Source organism: Carassius gibelio, chromosome A11 (assembly GCF_023724105.1).
Source record: "Carassius gibelio isolate Cgi1373 ecotype wild population from Czech Republic chromosome A11, carGib1.2-hapl.c, whole genome shotgun sequence".
Classification (NCBI taxonomy): Eukaryota; Metazoa; Chordata; class Actinopteri; order Cypriniformes; family Cyprinidae; genus Carassius; species Carassius gibelio.
This window is the reverse complement of record NC_068381.1, coordinates 9,471,475-9,490,358: the sequence shown is the minus strand read 5'-3', so window position 1 is coordinate 9,490,358 and position 18,884 is coordinate 9,471,475. Positions and strand designations below refer to the sequence as shown.

Here is an 18,884-nt window from a genome sequence, read left to right as displayed (position 1 = left end):
CACGTCGTCTCTTTGACAAAGTTTGTGAGAGCTTCAAATAATTTATTTGATCTTTTATACCCGTTTGTACTCCTTACTTATGATTGTTATATAATAATAAATAAAATGATTATTATATATGAACGGAAATGCATGTATGATGTTAATGTTTATGTAGCAAAAAAAAAAAAAAATGTCCAAAATGTAGCTAATTAAAACTACTAATTTAGAACCGTAATATAATATAAAATAAATACACAACACTATTTGTTTGAAAAACAAAATTAGATTTATTCAGTCCAACTCGATTTTTTATGTGTGTTGATAAAACCGTAAAACAGTCAAGCCATAAAAATATTCCAAGTACATTTTATTTGTAAATTTCAGTTTATGAACCGGTGAGTTGTTGACTCGAGGAACACTTGGAACGATTCGGTTCGATTTGTTATCGAAACGTTCAGGCCGCTGTTCTGAACCGGTTCATTGACAAGATCCAAAAACATCTGTTAAAGTGACGTCATAAAGGCAGTCGCCACTTGCCACATGCCTGCACTGTTTCTCACAACGTATGGCTTCTCCGTTACATTCCAAGACATCAATTATCAGCATGAAACGAATGAGTCATAATACGCAGTAAATTATTACTGAATATAAAACTGCAGTTTCACCTTTTTAAGAGGGGTCCAGCCCAAATTTTGGAGAACGACTACTTCAAATGCTACCTATCTTTGATAAAGTCTTGTCAAATAGAATAGATACGATTAAATATGTTGTGAAGTAGCATTTGTATACTGGGATCATATGGTATAAAAATATTAGCTTGCTTTTAAGCGGGCATCGCTGTTGCCATTAATAAATGTGAATATGGCGACATCTGTCGGGGTTAAAATGCATAACATTCTATAAAAAAAAGACCAGGTTACATCAGCTATGCATTTGCCAAGATTAACTAACATTGCGCTGACATTGCCCTGTGATTTGCTGAAAATCCTTTACCTAATTTAATGTCCCAGATAAAAAATGACCAGCATTTTAAAAAAGCTTGTGCATTTCTTATTATTGCTGTATTATCACCAAAGCTTGAAATCATACTTTTTGTCAATTTGTTTTCTTTCAAATAGCACAGGTTTTGTTATGCTTTTTGGAACTGATTTATTGTAAGCCTCAGTGATCTGAGCCTATGACTGAAATAAAAATATTTTCCCTGCAAGTCTCGTATTTGCATCGTTTCAAAGGCACTTTCTTGTATAGTGGTCTGATGACAGCAAATCCAGAACTGTGCATACTGCTCAAATATAATATCTTCATTTGATATTAAATGACACTGAAATGGATAATAAAATCTTATTATTTTTCAATCATGCTGTGATGAAACAGTCTTGTATAAAACTTAGTCATGTATCAAAATGTGAGCAAAGTTGTTTAAAAATGTAAAGAATTAAATAATTTCCAACCACTACAGACCAAAAAACATACCCACCCACAACGTAATACAAAGAACATAAATACTATTTCCTAATAGAAAAATAAATGCATTTGCTAAAAAGGAAATGTTCAAAATATTCAAAGAAAATGTATTTACCGAAAGGACAAGTCCTTCTCTCATTACATTTAACCACTAACTTCCAGTGTTTTGAATGTAAGAATAAAACTCCATTATATAAACTTCCATGGATTTACTATTTACACCAGTTCCTCATTAAGAGGCAAGTAATAGCTGGAAAATATGTAGTATACTATAAATCCACCAGCTTTTTGGCAGTCTAGATTAGGTGACCTGAGATGGATGTTTGGGATGTTTGAGCATTAACAGCTCCAGGTTCATTCCCCCATGTAAGTGTCACTGTCACCACAGCTCACACTTTCGTTTGGGGTTCATGGGTGAGTCTGCCTTGCAGCCAAAGTGCGCAGAGAACTCATGGGAATTGGAGATTGTGCCAATGACCCGGAAACGTGACGGACTGTGGGGGTCAGTAATAACGCCCTCGTGAGAGCTTTCAGGTGTCCGAACGGAGCACCACACCTACAAAAAAAAAAGGAAACAAAAAGTTTTGTTAGACTTTTAATAGAACAAAAAAAAAAAGGTTGCATTACATTTTCGGAAAATTGGCAACTGGTTTTGTCAATGCAAATGTCAATGTCCCAATGATTCGGTGCTGTGAGTATTACAGTTCTTTTTTTTTTCTATTTTATCTTTCAGTTTAAATGTATTTTAGATTTTTTTTCAAAGTTATGTTAATTACGTAATTAAATGATTAATATAATAAATTAATTATTCTTTTTCTTAGTTAACAGTCTAGTTATTACAATCTGTTTCTTTTTTTCTTTTTGAATCAAATATCTTATGAATAATAAATTATTTTAGTTTAAATATATACATTTTTTTTAACAGTCTGGTTATTTCGATCTTGTTGCATTTTCATGTTTAACAAAGTATTATAAAAACACAATGTATCAAAAACTAAATTGAAATATTTTATGGCTAAAATAGAATAATTTATATTGTTTTTAGATAATTTAGATAATAATAATTTTAGACAGTTTAAGTCATGAAAATGTATTTTATTTAAAATATTTTAGTTAAAAGGTATTTGATAATTTTCAAATGAGTTTTCATTTTAGTTTTCGTAAATAGAACACATTTTTTTTGTTTGTTTTGTCTAGTTCAAGTAATAATGTAGGCTGAGCACACCTTTCTTCAACAATCCACATCCAAGAAAAAATTTCAAATCATAGTGTGAGAAACAATAATATCAATTCTTGCTTTAGCAAACAGCTAAAAAACAGAGACAAAAGACAGACACCTTTAGTTTTCTAAGGTTGTGACCAGTAAAACAACTAAAAGTGACGTGACGTGTAGCCCATGCTCTGTATTTAACCCATCCAAGAGCACACCGGAGCAGTGAGTAGTGACCAAACGGCCATTCCTGCTCCGCTGCCCGAGGAGTAGTTGTGGAAAACATAGTGAGCAAATATTGGCACAAACCTGAGCAAATCCCACAAAAAACAGCTGATGATTGGTCATTCCAAGGGCAGGCAGAGTGGCTTCCTCACCATTCTTCTCGATCCAGTTTATATAGGCCTGCAAAGCGAGAGTGAAAACATTAGTCCGCTAATAATTCTGCATGCTACACTGCATGCTGAGATCACAAATAAACAGAGCCCTGGTGTCAACGCTTGTTTTCCTCCCCATCAGAGAGGTTAACAAAGGGTCTTCTCCAGCCATATGCTGTGCACATCTGCTCTGTAATCTATACCTTCTCAACCAATGGAAAGAATCCGAGTTGCTGGAGGTAGAGCAGCTCATTCCGAGCCACTTGTTGCACTGCGAGGCTTTTCAGAGAGATGGGATCACAACAGCCCCAAAGCTATCAAAGCCGCCAACGAGGAAGAATATAGAGATCGTAATGCCTTTCGTATCAGATTCTCATATGACATAAGACATAACGGTTTTCATGTTATGGAAAGTAGCCATTGACGTCTCATCTCTTTAAAACTCGCTGATGAATGAAACAAATCTGTTGACTGATTTAAATTCTAGTTCCTGCAATGTCTTTGTTCCACAACAGGATCTTCACAAACCTTATAAGCTGCCCTCAGGCCTCCGTTGTCAGCAATATTTTCACCCAAAGTGCGTTTCCCGTTCAGAGCTTCTTTATTTATACTGTAGTTGCTGTACTGCTCCACCATACACAGGGTCTGGTGTTTAAAAGCCTCCACTGAAGAATTCTGCCACCACAGACGCAAATTCCCATCCTTATCATACTCTCTTCCTGTAAGACATATTTAAAACATTACATTTTGTATTACAACATTACATTACAGCTGATGTTTTTCTTAACATATTCACATTTTAACAATCATATAGGACAATACAATTATTTACATTATACTGTACATCAGAAAAATATTATTCAATATTATTAAATGTACTAATACTAATTCATATTATGTTATATATTATTTTTCCATTTATTTATTTGATCATTTATGTAGGGTAATATAAATGAAATTTAATAACTAATATAAACAACACGTTTAAAGTATGAAAAAAGGTCAATGATTTTTGAACAGCATAAACACACACAGCCTCTGACTCTGATCTTTGACTTGGAAGTACTTTTCCTAGTACGTATTTACTGTTTATAACATACAAGAAATCAAAGGACGATTTGTATTAATCAAATAGGACTGATAGACTGAGGTCATAAAAACAGATAGATGGAAAAACACGTGATTTGATATTAATTTATTGAAATCTTTGTAATAATATTAATTCAGTAATGTCTGAGATGTATTTCCTATTACCCTAGTAACCAGTCAGGTATATAGTTATTCCTGTGTTTCTGTAACTCTCTAATGATGAAGCAGTGGAAGGGTGGCACACTTGAGTCTTTACAGCAGTTGACGATTCGTATATACTGGAGATCTAACAATCTGGAATAATATTTTAGAGAGAATCATTTTGTTACCTTGATCATCAAAGGCATGGGTGAGCTCATGCCCCATAACCACACCTATACCACCGAAATTCATTGCTCTAGAAAACAACCAAGACTCGATGAGACGAGGTAAGAGATATGACACTACTACAGGTCTACAGGAAAGGGTTTGTTAGTGGGAGACTCTTACTTTGGCCAAGCATGGTTATAAAAGGGAGCCTGGAGAATGCCTGCTGGAAGTACCATCTCATTCTTTGTGGGGTTGTAGTAGGCATTAACTGTGGGTGGAGTCATACTCCATCTGTACACGGAAAGAAATGCACACATAATAAACTGACATCAAGGGAGTTAACAGTTAACAGTTAACACATTAAACTTCTTCATTTATTCACCCTCATGTTGTTCCAAGCCTGTATGATGTTCTGTATGACACTTTGAAAAAAATTTTCGAGTATGGCTCTGTGTGACGTTAGATGGAGCGGAATTTCCTTATATGGGTCCTAAGGGCACGTCTGCCGGAAGAGCGCGCGCTCCCGTAGAGCAGAGCAATTCACTGATCAGAGCGAGAGACCGAAATGGTGGATGGAGTTTATTTTTTACAGAGCATCAACGGAGCTGTGCAAGTGTTTGTGTTTGTTCCCTGCATTTAGAAGATGCTTGTTTTACAAACAAGGTCCAGTTTGACGCCGGATTTGCACATCGTTTATTTCTTAAGGATAATGCAGTCCCAACGAAAAAGGGTCACGATCGTGTGTTGGAACCGCAGGCGGTGAGTAAAACTGCTTCAAATATCTCTGTGTTGTTAACTTAGCTATCGGCACGTAAGCACATCAAGTAAACAACATGCGATGTTGTCATCAAACTGCACTTTCCACGTGTACACCTTAAAAATAAAAAAATAAAAAAAAATAAAAAAACACATAAAGTGGAACTTTTTCCAAAACCGCTAAGCAATTATATACAGTTTCAATACATACTAGAGACGTCCTGCTGTAGTCGTTGATGCTGCTGCTCTTGTTAAATTTCAGCCTCTGGATCTGATTCTGGATCATAAATATACGCTGAATCTGACTGTTAGCCATGGTTTGTTTTGGATGGGTTTTGTCCTCACGGTAATGTCACAGCTTCCAGACGCTGTCAACGCAAAAGCTTACTCGTGCTCGTGATTCTTTAGCTCCGCCCACACGTCACGCCTCCAGCCGGTCGTGTTTTTCCGGGAAAAAACGGTACAGACTATCTTTCTCGTATGAATATAATAAAACTAAAGACGTTTTGGAGTTATGAAGGATGCAGCACTACTCTATAGGTACTAAAGATTAACAGGAGATTGAGTCAAAACGAGCATTTCACCCCCCCTTTAAATAAAAGTCAATGGGGTCCAATGTTATTTTGTGTTCTCTTATATTCCACACAAAAAGGTTTGGAACAACATGAGGGTGAGTAAATTACACTGTTGTTATTGTTAATTAAATCTAAAACAAAAATTATCAAAACTAATATTCGTAGCTGGAATATTAATTACTTATTTTACTTTCAAATTAATTACTTTCACTTAGACTTTAAAAACTTCAGAAAAAGGAGAAATGTGACCTTGGCAAATAACTGAAATATATAAGTTTAAATTGAAGTGCTAAAATGACTAAAACTGAAAATGAAATTAAAATTAAATAAGCTAATAATTTTTTTTAAAATACTAAAATATATAATTTAAAATATGAGAAGTTACTATAGTATGGTATGAATAATAATAAACTAACATTGGTAAATGTTAAAATAATTAAACATTTTTGGTGGACTATCCCTTTAAGAGACATGCGTCATCTTGTGTGTGAGCTGGACTGATACTCACTGATCTCTGTTGGGGGCTTTTCTCAGCTGGGAAGCAGTGACTCGTGCAGAGAAGTTGTAATAGTTCATGACGTTTTGAAAGTAAAGATCTGAAACAACATCAAACTGATATACAGTTTGGAGGCCGAGACGTTAGTCCAGACTCTCTACAACATTGAACCACATTATTTTCCATGAACAAAAACCAAACAGAAATCAAGAAAATGTATACATACGTCATTAAACACCTTGTCCAGCTCTTTGGGTTTCATGATAAATTTTGGATAACCAACCATGTTGTATATTGCATCTGCCTAGACAAGAATAAGAAAATAAAAATCATGAGCGGCAGTTTACACTTTAACACCAGGTGGCATTAAAGTGCCACAACAAGGATAAAAACCTTTATGTAGTTTTGATGCTCAACAAGATTTAGATATTTATTCAAATGTGTCCACCAGGCAAAGCACTGAAAATAATAAACAACCACTAATTCTAAATCTAAAGCCAATACAAATTGGGAAATATATGACATTTTAGCTAGGTGTTGTTTTCAGCAAGATCCATCTCTGCAGGCAACTGCAGTGAAAAACATTGCGTGGGATTGTGCTGGTGGTTCTCACCTTTTCTTTAGCTGCTTTTTTTGTCTTGGGATCCATCCAGCCGACAGTCTTCAGGCTGTCTTCAAAGGCCCACTTGATCTCAGACACCATATCTTCAACCTGACATACACATCAGTTGAGAATATAACTTAAAAGGCTGGAAGGAAAAGACGGGGATGGTGTGCAAAACATCACAAGAGACTCACAAAAGCTTTGCTGTCTTCAGAAAATGTAGCTTTGACAAAGAGCGCCCCGAGAGCAAAGCCCAGAGCGCTGTCCGTGTCGCTGACACAAAGTTTCCAGCGTGGTGTGCAGCTCTGAAAAACACAAAGGTGATATATTAACAACTAGCATCCTCATTTGCACCGAAGCCTTCTTAGTGTGATATTTCACAAACAATTTACAGGTACATTTAAAATTAGTCATTAAGTGAAAATGAAATAAGTGCTACAGGTTTGGAATTCTCCCTAAAATCAATATTTTTATTCCTCAGAAGAAAGTCACACAGGTTTGGAACAACATGAGGGTGCGTAATTAATGACAGGATTTTTCATTTTTGGGTGATCTATCACTTAATGCAATAATAAAAATTGAATGTGAGCTTCCTTTAGGTTCCTCTCTCCATCTCTTATCATAACCTATCACACATACACATCGCCCAAGGCTCTTTCATTTTGTTATTTCAGTCTGACCCCAGCAGAAAGTAAGGCCGGGGCAACAGGATCTCCTCCTGATCAGAGTCTGAATAACCTGTCTCCCTGCAGAACAACACACTGTCTCTCCATACACACCAGCACTGAAACCAGTTACTCATGAGAGAGTCAAAGAGAGGGAGAAGAAGAAGAGAGAAGACGAGGGCAACAGATCACTTCCCTCTCACGCTGACCAAGCACACCGAATGTTTAATATCTGGGTCATTTTGTTCCAATATAAAATGATTTCTGCACTAAATGTCCCTCACAAGAGGCAATTTTAAAAAAGATACATAGTAAACTGAAATCAATTTATCTAATATCTCCAATATCTCAATGGCGCTTGGATTCAAAGTCAGACCTGACGTAGATGACAGATAAAATTTTTTAATCGAACACAGCACTGAATATGGTTTTTGTGATCTGGCAGTGGAGAAAATGACCAGAGAATGAAGGCTAAAATGTGTATCTATTTCTCCAATTTTATTTCACAAAGCTATTTTATGATTTCAAAAGACTTTGAATATAGTGCACAAGTCATATGTACCACTCTTATGGTGCTTTTATAAAAAATTCAAATGGTTAAGAATAAAAAAAAAAAATTTTTAGGAGTGAACTGATTTGAATTTTACAAATCATAACAAAAACTCTCCTTTAAATCTCAACTAATGGAAAATGTAATTATGTTTCATAGATAGGGTAACAAAAAAATAGAAGCAAATGTCAAAAACATGACTGTTATTTCATATTTAGTGGACCATTCATGACTCTTTCAGTGGCAGCAGTGATTTGGACTTCATTCCTCACCTTCTTGGTGCCGTACATGACTTCAAGGAAGCGCTGCTCTGCATCTTGGAACTTCTGGTCTAAGATGGACACCATTTTCCGCACCACTTTCATGATCATGTAGTTATTCAAGACACTGGTGGAGACACATTAGCTTTGATATCAGATAACAGACTAAAAAGATCTGTTATATAGATGACCCAAAATCCCACAAAATTCTGGCTAATGCTGACTTACCTCTTGTTGGTGTTGCTGATGAGCTCTGAAACCTTCTGGAGATATTCTTTAGCGTATACAACCACGGGTTCAGAGTCATTTAGGGCAACAGGAGTGAACACTGCAGAGAGGAAAGGCATCCAATCTACCGCAGGAGCCAATGTCTACAGCACAAACAAACACATGACTGATATCCCAGCTCACATGAAACACCACAGTTAGAGTAAGGAAAGAAGTCTTTATACTACATACTCTGACATCTTCACTCTCATTTTAATAATCACAATAAACAAGTATATCTCTCATTGCAGAAGACATTTAAATTAGTGGTTCTCCACTGGTTTTGTTTTAAGACCCAACTTTTCAACTGGACCAATATATATAATATATGTAACTTTTTTTTTCACTATCAAAATATAAAATTACATAAAGAAATTGCATTTACAAATATATTACAATGAAAACATTTAAAATAATGATGTATATTACAATGAAATAAATATATTACAATGAAAACAGTCACAATATTAATGTTTCTGCTGTATTTTTTCAAACAAATGCTGCCTTGGGGAACATAAGAGACTTCTATTAAAAATAACTTATGAAGAAGAAGTCTTATGAATGGTAGTTTAGGCGGAAAACTGCAATTTTGCAAGATTCACGCTAGTTTTTCTGTCCAAAACAATTTGTACCATTGCACCACTGTAATATTTTGCCATAAATCTTATTATTTGCATTTAGCATTTGCCTCTACGGCTGTATCAGAAGAGACCTTTGACTATTTCTGGGCCATGAACAAGCTGTAAAGAACCACAGATTCCAATCCAAAAGCAGTACAGTACTCACAGCTAACTCTTTGGCTTGAATCTTATGATATATTTTCATCTCGTCACGGCGCTCATCCTGAGGGACTGTGATGTGTGCCAGGGCTGTTTCAAAGTCTATGATCTCCTGCATCATCTTCTGAGAGGTTTCCTCTGAGCCGCCCAAAAGGATCCCGAGCTCCACCAAGAAGTTCAAGTATGCTGTTAAATACTGTTGAAGGAATAACAGCACAAGCTTTAGACCAACACAGAACGTTTCCCAATTTCATGAACAACCAAATCTCTTTGTTTACCTTTTCATTGGCTGTCTTATTGAGATAGTATTCCCTAGAGGGAAGTCCCAATCCTGACTGATCCACCTGTGGGAAAAAAGGAATCAGAGCATCAACTGCATTTCCATTATCACTCAACAAGCTAAGCTACAGGGACATGCATCATGATATAAAGCCTGTTATAATATATATTTCTGACAGGCATCACAAAACAAAATACGATATCTAGAACAGTGCAGAGTTTCCCCTAGACATTTAAGAATTCATGTTATGGTCATTTAAAAAAAATAACAATAACCATAAGTGTTCCCACCTGGATAATGTTGCTGTTGGAGTTTTTTGAGTCTGTGCTGACGAAAACAGTGAAAAAGGGGGAGGTTCGGAAGCTGGCCGACACAATCCGTAAAACCTCCTGGAAGTTATCTTTATCCCACGGGCCTTTCAAGCCCCAACCTCCTGTCTGGAACAAAACATTATTAATAATTATATACTGGAATAACAGCAAAAGAAGGTTTTTATCAGGCCTGATATATTTACAACAGATCTTTTGAGTTTCATATTGAAGTTTGTGCATCTGAGGTCACCTGATTGAGGAGTTCCTGAAGTGGTTTTGCCCCAAGCTCTTCAATTTTGCTCTCGTTCATACAAGCCTGGTAATACCACTGGGCTTTTTGTTCCGCTTTGCTCAGGCTTTTCATGCTGGTATTCTCTGAATTTAACAAAATGAAGAAAAGTTTTATGACAAGAACCAAAAAAGCAAAGTGAAAGGAAGCCTGTAAGTTGGTAAGAACCTTTCAAGATGGAATATTACTGCTTACTGCTTTATTTGTACAGTGGGGTCATAAATCTGAGAGCCCATGGAAAATACAGGATTTCAATTCTAATTAAGAAAAATAAGAGGAACAGGTGATATCGAAAAAATACAAGTCATTTCAGAGACAGAGGAAGTTATTTACTGAAAGATTAGATTATAAAATATATGGAATCATAAATAAAATGTAATCTAAAATAAATCATTAATTAAATTAAAACAATCATGGATTTTGTGTACACATTTACTATTTTTAAAATAAAAATAGTTATTAGTTAATAGTTATTTTACATTATTTAAAAATGAATAGCTATTAATTTTTTTTGTCTTAATGATTTATATTTATATACTGTATATATAAATATATATATATATAAAATCGCATCCAAATTAAACGTTTTGGTTTATATAATATATGCGTGTTCTGTGCATATTTATTATGTATATATAAATACACAAACATACAGTATATATTTTGAAAATGTTTACGTCTATATTTATATTCATATAATTTATATTATAAATAAATATATTTAATATATAAACAACCTATTTTTCAGAAATATACACATGCATGCACACATATATAGTCAGCACACATACATATATTATGTAAACATAAACTTTTATTATGGATGCGATTAATCATTTGACAACACTTATACAGTGGGGATCGAAAGTTTGGGCACCCCTTGCAGAATCTGTGAAAATATGAGTAATTTTCGATCCCCACTGTATATATATAATTTATAATAATAATAATAGAAATAGTACTAAAGTAATAAAACAAAATAACAAATAATGGAAACTTTTTAATATTAACAATTAAGTGATTGAATAAGAACATATTGAATAAGGTAAGTCTTTCATATCTCTCATACAAAGTTAAGCATATTAAAATAAACATCATTTTAAGTATTTGTTTAAAACCCAACTTTTGTTAGGTCATAGTTTGTGTGTCTTACCTAATAAGTTCTTCATGATGGCCATGTTGTGTTCCCACAAGTTGCTGAAAGGACCCCAGCGGGACTTGCCTTCAGGCAGCGGGTTTTTCCTCATCCAACCCCCGCATGCAAAGTTATAGAAATCCTGGCAGGGGTCCACTGACCGATCGAGAGCCCCCAAGACTGTACTTGCAACACTAACACAAGGCTCTGACAGGCACATTCCCGGATGAGCTGTTAAAACCAATATATGTATATAAACATACTGCTGCATCCATTATAATATGCCTTAATATCACGAAAAGCTGCCAAAACAAATAAACAAGACTTCCCGATGTCTCTTTTACTCAGAATATTTTACACTATGGTAATTATAAATGGGATTTTGGTGAGCTACACTTTCAGTGCTGTACCTCATACTGTAGTCAAACTGCACATCATGAAAATGCTCTGAACATCTCTTTAAGGTGGATCCCCTGGAGCGATTCACTTATAAATGGCTGATGCCAACATTTTAATTATGAGAAAAGGACTGTATTTATTCAGTCTCCTGATCAAATAAGGAGGCCACAAAGACAATCGTGACCTGTGGAGCCTACAATGATTAAACCCAAGAGATTGTGCTTTCCCTTCATTGAATACTAACACTAACCGATAAAAGTCATGAAATATACTCATTAGCATAACTGGGTGATATGCAGGCTGATATAGAAAATATTTGTGTCTGTTTGGCAACATTAGCCATTTGCAGCCACCAATATAAGACTTTAATTTGTGAAAAGATGTTCTCAGACATGTTACAGAAACTTTATAGGCATGCACTTCTTTGTGTTTACTTTGGCCTCAAGGTTTTGAGGTTGGGCATTATTCCACTGAATGAAGCTGTGCAAGTATTAAGTTTAATATTGGAAATAATTGGAGTTAAAGGGCACTGTTTTTATTCATCTTGTGGATGCACAGAGAATGCAGCTACAATAGATTCAGCTCCTAATCTGGAGAGATAATGCCAAGAAAACTAGAGGCCTGTGGGAGGCTGAGGAAATTGGAGGTAAACGGTGTTAGACAAAGTTGTTGTTCTTTCATACAGTGATTTGTCATGGTTGGGCAAAAGAGTAAAATTAGTTTTAGCTTAAAAAAAACATCTTTATATACTGTTCCATCAACTCACATTCTTTATAGTGCAGACCCAAAGTCATGATGCATATGAACAGGGCCACGGACAGAGCACACACGACGACCACTAGCTTTCTCTCGACATGGGTTTTCTCTGCCCAGCACCGGAGACCCAGACCTCGCTGCAGCCCTACCTGATAATCAAAGTTATCAGGAAAAAAAAGGGTTAAGATTTAAATAACTATCCCTGCAAATGAGCACTGATACAAAGATGACGCAAATGACACTGAAACTCACTCTCCAAAGGACTGATCCTTGAGGGTGTGATGTGTATTGTGTGTTTCTTAATGAAATTGATATCTGTGACATTTTGTATCACACTGTGCAGGTTTCATATAAAATTGCATGGGGAAATGACATATGATCGTGTCCAACAACAATATTAAACTTTGGTGTGACCAAACAGCATTGTCTTTCTGCTCCAGTTCAGAATACAGATCACATTCCCACCTCGAATGAGGACTGAAAAGATGACTCAAATAAAAAATAAAAAATACTTTATGCGAGTCGTTTAATGAACTATAAGCTTCACATTTCTGTTTTTACACCCTCGCCGGTTTATTTCAATGTAATTGTGTTACTGTAAACTCAACTGTTTTCTGTGATAATCGATAGCATATCACAAATTCCATCCACAAAAATCAACTGGTATTGAACCAGAAACATTCCTTTAAGGGTTATCTGCATTGGGTTAAGCATTAAATCCTTAGAAGAGAAACTAGCCCACAGCAACACAGTGATAAACTTCCTTTCTAGGAAAGGCCCTCTTCTAGAAAACACTGCCAACTCTATTCTGCCAAACACATTGCTATTCAAACCACTGGATAAGAAACATTCGAAATTAGATACCTCCCATGCAAATACCTCTCATGCTACATTATCTGGCTGTCCACGTAATATTTACATACACATTCAAGTCTGGGGTTAGTTAGATTTTTATTTAATGCTTTTAAAAAAAGAAAAAAAGATGATAACAGCTCTCTTTTGCTTCTTTGAAACACACCTTAAGTTCTGGTTCTTACTAGAAAAATAATGTAATTAAATGTAATTAAATTAAATTAAAATAAAAGAATGGACACCAATGTCAAGCAAGAAAAAAAAAACTGAAACAAAAATATGTCATGTGATAATGTCTAAATTAACTGGTTTTATTCCAATCATATTTATAATTTAATATGACTGAATCAACCAGACAACAAAAAAAAAAAAGTTTCATATTTTAGGAAGAAGTAGTTCCTTACAGTATTAACAGCAGTTAAAAAAGATCAAACTATAAACTACACAGTTAATGTACAAATGTACACACTAAACAATTCTTATTTTCTAATCACATGTTCATTAAGTAAACAATAAACAAATATAAAGCCTTAATGGGTCAAAGTGCAATTTATAATTTCTAAATGTTTATGCACATTGCTCTACTTGTGCTTCATATCTCATTAGGATCTAACAAATTAAACAGGACTGTAAAGCAAAAATTTAGCTTGCATTTGTTTTGAATTTTACACACACACACAAAAAATTTATTAGAAGTAAACAAGAGGGTATGCACACAACACAATTGTTTTGAAAAAAGTTTCAAGAGAATGAGGAAAGAATTGTATAGAACCGTGCTAATACACTGCGGATGTTTGAAGTAACTTAAGACAGTGTCCTTGTCTTCCACTGGAATCACTTAAGATTTGTTGTTTCGGAAGAGTTTGGTTTAAAAACAAAAACAAACAAACAACAAAAAAAGATCGCTAACTCAGTCGATTGGCTTATATTTCAGTACACATACATCAAAAAACATAAATTATAAGATAAGTAAAAAAAATATCTAATAATAATTAACTCTCACCTGCATGGTAGAGGTGTGGTAGATCCCATCGGAGCCGGTGTCCAACAGCTCCTCTTCATCCAGTGTGGCCCGTTTGTATGTTGACATCTGAAATGTTAAATGAAGTATAGATTCCCTCAGTGATTCCATAATTAAAGCAAACCTTCTGAAAGTGTTTCAGCAGTTTTTGGGACTCCTGCGAATGTTTATCCTCCTGTGTTCCATCAGAAGAAGACTGTGAAACTAGTTCTCCCCGAGGAATAGAGAAAACTCTCAGCTCAGTGTGTCAGAGTGCTTTGTGATCTGTTTTTGAATGGGATTTCCTCTTCCACCCCACTTTCACCTCATCCCAAGCAAATTCCTCCCCAACGCCAGCAACATCTAGAAAATAAGCTCCAAAGCATAGCCAGCTCGATCTTCATAAGAAGGAGATTTCAAATCTCTCATCTCAGCTTTTCTTTAGTTAGGAATCCTAAACAAGGGATTCAAACTCCTTACAGTCTGCGACAACACTACGTCAGTAAAAAGGCAGGAACTTTGTGAAAAACAGGAAGGAGATAGGACCTGCAGAACATACGTGAGGGGAGAGTGAGGGTGTGTGAGTATACGCATGTAAGAGAATGTGTGCATTCCACATTAGGCTTTCATTTAGGACTGGGAGGGAACTGTTAGAGGTGAGTTTCTGCCCTCTCATTCCTACAAACAGGACATTACGGGAAAGTAGGCGGGACTTGTACAAGGCCACTCCCACTATGTTAAAGTTGCCTAGATTAGAATACAGTCAGTATGACAGTCAGTATTGCTGTTCAGTCTGAACTCTTAACATAATAAATGCTTTTTTTCTGTCTTTTTTAAAATTGCATATTTTGAAGATGCTGTAAGTTTTTGACTCTACTAAAGCATAAAAATAATAATATGTTTGCAGATATTTAAGAAACATGCTAAGTTAACATACTTATCTTTATATCTGAAAAACAATGCTACAGTCAGTTTCCTTTGAAAATGTGCGTTCAGGGGAAGAATGTCGGTCTCTGTTTTGGCTTGTGAAACCCACTGCCAGTTTACCCAATTGTATTTCGGCACCCCAGGTTGCCAGTTTGCGGAAAACTCAGCGTATTTCATTTCATTCATCGTCAAATGTTTTAGTTCCAGTTGGTGTCGTCAATCTGGCAACCTGCATGTGTGTCAAATCTGAGGAGGAGGGGCAAAGTAAAAAAACCCTCTTTCCAATATTTTGAATTTGGACTGCACTACCCAGTTCAACCACTCGGTGTCAATCCTACATACATCACCTTAAATTAAAGGGATAGTTCACCCAAAAATGAAAGTTACCCCATGACCTCAACTTAAATTCAATTACTATTTATTTTTTAAATACAACAAGCAACACTCAATTAAAAAAAATAAAATAAAAAAATATAATAATAATATTATATATATTTATATATATATATATATATGCAAACATGTCAATTGCATATGATGTAGTTAGTTTTTAAATTAACTTCTAAATAATAAAAAAAATATTTGTTTTTTTAAATATAGCCTATTCTTTTACAAAGTAAAATTGACTAAGATTACAGTATATTTTTCTTCCAGTTCGTGAAGAGGATCTATATAATGCCACTTCCTGGATTTTATTGGATCTTCCATTATTTTAATAGGGGGAAAAAAATCATGTTGTAACAGGTAAGGAATGGGACACAAATTAATATAAAGTGGCTCATGTATTTATACCACATTCTTTATATTCATAGTAAATGTGTTTATGGTCTTCATGCATAATTCTATCCAAAGACAGACTCAAAGACATTTTCCTGGCAGGTCTGCCCCAGCAGATGTGCAGACATGTAGCTGCCAATGGCATGTCAGCAATGACAATGGACTCTTCCCTTTACATCACTTTCCAATGACACGACTCATTGAAAGTTAAGCTAGAGGCTCACAGACCTGCCTGTATCCGGTCTTGAGCTTTAGCTTGAAGGCCAACTCAACCATCTAACAGCCTCAAATCAAAGCAAGGCGCAGGTGTACAGAATCCAGAAAAGGATTCATTGCCTCTTTTCCATAGCCTTTAGTATTTACTAAAGGCTGACCTGGGATCAGTTCCCGTGTTTTCCATGCCCATGAAGAAAAAGGAAGTAGGTCCCAGCACAGTGTGAAAAACACAATAAAAAATATGCCAAGATTCCTAGACCAAGTCTCAAATGCTGTCTTTCAGCGAGGCAGTAAACCACAGCTATGAGTCAGAAATTCATGACTGATCCTGTGAACTGTCCAATTGTTTAAGGCATGAAAGCATTTCCCTGGTATGACTAAAGCATTTGTTTGTCACTGTGCTAATATGTGGAAGCATATGCACACTATTTGTGAGTATGTGTGTGGCATTTTATTCCACACCTGTGTCAGAGAATCTGTGGCTTCGATAAGGCCTAATTCCTGTTCCTGTGCCACTTTATAACACACATCATTCAATCTGAGAATTAATCTGTGTAAAGACACTGAAATACCACTTCAAAAATGCCATCTTCGCCAGTTAAATAATGGGGAATAAAAAATAAATTCCTCTGAGCTTTCCCACGTCTGGTGAGAAAGAGTACACCTTTTTTAACAAAACAAACCAGTACATCACTCACAAACATGTCAACTGTCATTCAAACAGAAGCACTACAGATTCCTGGGATTCTATATTTCATAACACATCATAATCAAAGATTGACACGGAAATCTGCAGAGGAGAAGACTAACAGCAACATGCTGATCTCTCCTCTGGAACATTTGGCAACATGAAGTCCCATGATAGCAAAACGTCACAACTTCTGGCGTCAGAGATTCCCCAGTGCAGTCATCCTCTCTAGGATTACACTAGGAATAAAAACTTAAACCATTGGACAACTTAATCTCTTGAGGAAATTGTGCAATACATTGCCAATCATGGTGTCAATCCACATCAGTGTCCGGTTTAAGCCAAAAAGATTAAAAAAAAAAAAATAATAATAATATATATATATATATATTTAAATTAATATTTAAAAAACTATACTGAAAGCATGTCTGTCCTTGATGCAAACATTAGCTACTATAAGCATTCTTGGCAATATGTACATAAACATTACATGAACATTAAACGTAATCTTTTTTTATTTAAAGCACACAAGACTGAAGGAGTCACAAGCCTGGCTACGTTGACAGCCTTGTTGTTGGTCAGCATGTACTGTACAGCTGTGACTTTGTTGCCTTAGGAAAAGACGTATGATGATTTCTAGGTAATTAGTAACTCGTGTTCAAACTACTGCAGCACACGGAACTGACTCAACATAATTATTTCAGTAAGTACTTTAAGTATTTGAACCAGTAGAAGTGATTACCATAACAAACAAGGAGTGTTTATTTGGGAGCAGATGTGCAGTAGTTCATTTGGTTTAAATTTCACCAGATTAATTCACAAGCATTTAAGCACTAATATAGAGACAGAAATACAAGACATGACTGTGTATTGATATTTAAAGTTACATTTATACAGATTTATCTGCAAATTATATAACAAATATTGAGCAATGCAGTAACAAGTCAACAGCTGGGTTATTTTGACAAACAAGGAGAAGCACCGTTTCCTTACCATTAAATGTATTAGATTCCCTCTCTCTCTCTTTTCTAGACTGCTGTCTACTTTCCGCTGTAATCTCTATTTTACAAACCAGCATTCCCCCGTTGACTCGACACAGCGTGCAAACTAGCGTACAGTAACTGCTAGAGTCCCGTCGGGATTATAATAGTAAGTCCAGTCAGCCAATCATCTTCCAAAGCAGGTTCCCACGTTCAACTTCTGACCAATTGTATTTCAGCTGTGGGCGGGTCTTTGGTGACATTGCAAGTACTGATAACGGGATCAGAGGTGAGGGCCTACAGAGAGAATTACCAGTATATGCGTTTATATGAAGCTCTTGTCAGATAGTGACACAACTGCATAACCATTATTTTTAGCAATTATAATTTATTAAAAACCGTAAACGGCTGTGGCAGTTTCTGTTCTCGTTGGATACTGTGTGGACTAAAATTATTTAATTTTTTTTCTGGTTGGGTAATAGCCCCGGTGTAGCCCCATTTCCTTATGAAGTAACTTTGACGTCATGAATTTAATTTCTTCTCTTAGCACCCCCTCATATTGGTCTAGCCCCAACCCCCCCTGATGCCGTGCCTGCCCCACAGCAGGTCAAGGGCCGATTACCAGTAGTTAGACTTTTCAATGAGCGAGATTGCTCTCTGATGGGCAATCAAGCGCATTGTTGCGTTCATAGTGACATCTTGTGGCGATTCTACTAGAATGAAGATGAAGTATCTGCTATAAAGTCCGACTGGAAAGTTTAAGAAAAAAGACACGAGGTTATGTTAGGTAAATGAAAACCTTATACACATCGTTAGCACACGAAAATCAAAATCAATGAGAGAGTTTTTTTTTTTAAGTCTCAAGTGACCATGTTAGCAGGTCTAAGTGAT

At 35.7% G+C, this 18,884-nt stretch overlaps 2 protein-coding genes across 3 annotated transcripts in view; one reads left to right on the top strand and one right to left on the bottom strand.

Annotated features, from left to right (window-relative positions):
* Positions 1-332: 332 nt before the first annotated feature.
* On the bottom strand, positions 333-18,164 carry LOC128022255 (endothelin-converting enzyme 1). 2 transcript variants are annotated; one of them, XM_052609610.1, is made up of 19 exons: positions 18,007-18,164; positions 14,409-14,495; positions 12,564-12,702; positions 11,417-11,629; positions 10,225-10,349; positions 9,954-10,100; positions 9,662-9,727; positions 9,391-9,579; positions 8,566-8,708; positions 8,350-8,464; positions 7,057-7,167; positions 6,872-6,970; positions 6,485-6,562; positions 6,271-6,374; positions 4,612-4,722; positions 4,452-4,519; positions 3,562-3,752; positions 2,966-3,061; positions 333-2,002 (listed from the first exon to the last, which is right to left on the bottom strand). In XM_052609610.1, the coding sequence occupies exons 1-19, from the start codon at positions 18,007-18,009 to the stop codon at positions 1,826-1,828; spliced, it is 2,262 nt and encodes a 753-aa protein (XP_052465570.1). In that variant the 5' UTR covers positions 18,010-18,164; the 3' UTR covers positions 333-1,825. The 2 variants fall into 2 exon arrangements, with proteins under 2 accessions (XP_052465570.1, XP_052465569.1); XM_052609609.1 differs by lacking the exon at positions 18,007-18,164 and having other exon boundaries at positions 14,409-14,910.
* Positions 17,648-18,884, top strand: part of LOC128022256 (alkaline phosphatase-like) — a 31,054-nt gene continuing 29,817 nt past the window's right edge. Inside the window, exon 1 of the mRNA XM_052609612.1 lies at positions 17,648-17,716. The gene's annotated coding sequence lies outside the window, so the exon portion shown is untranslated. The remainder of the gene's footprint in view (positions 17,717-18,884) is intronic.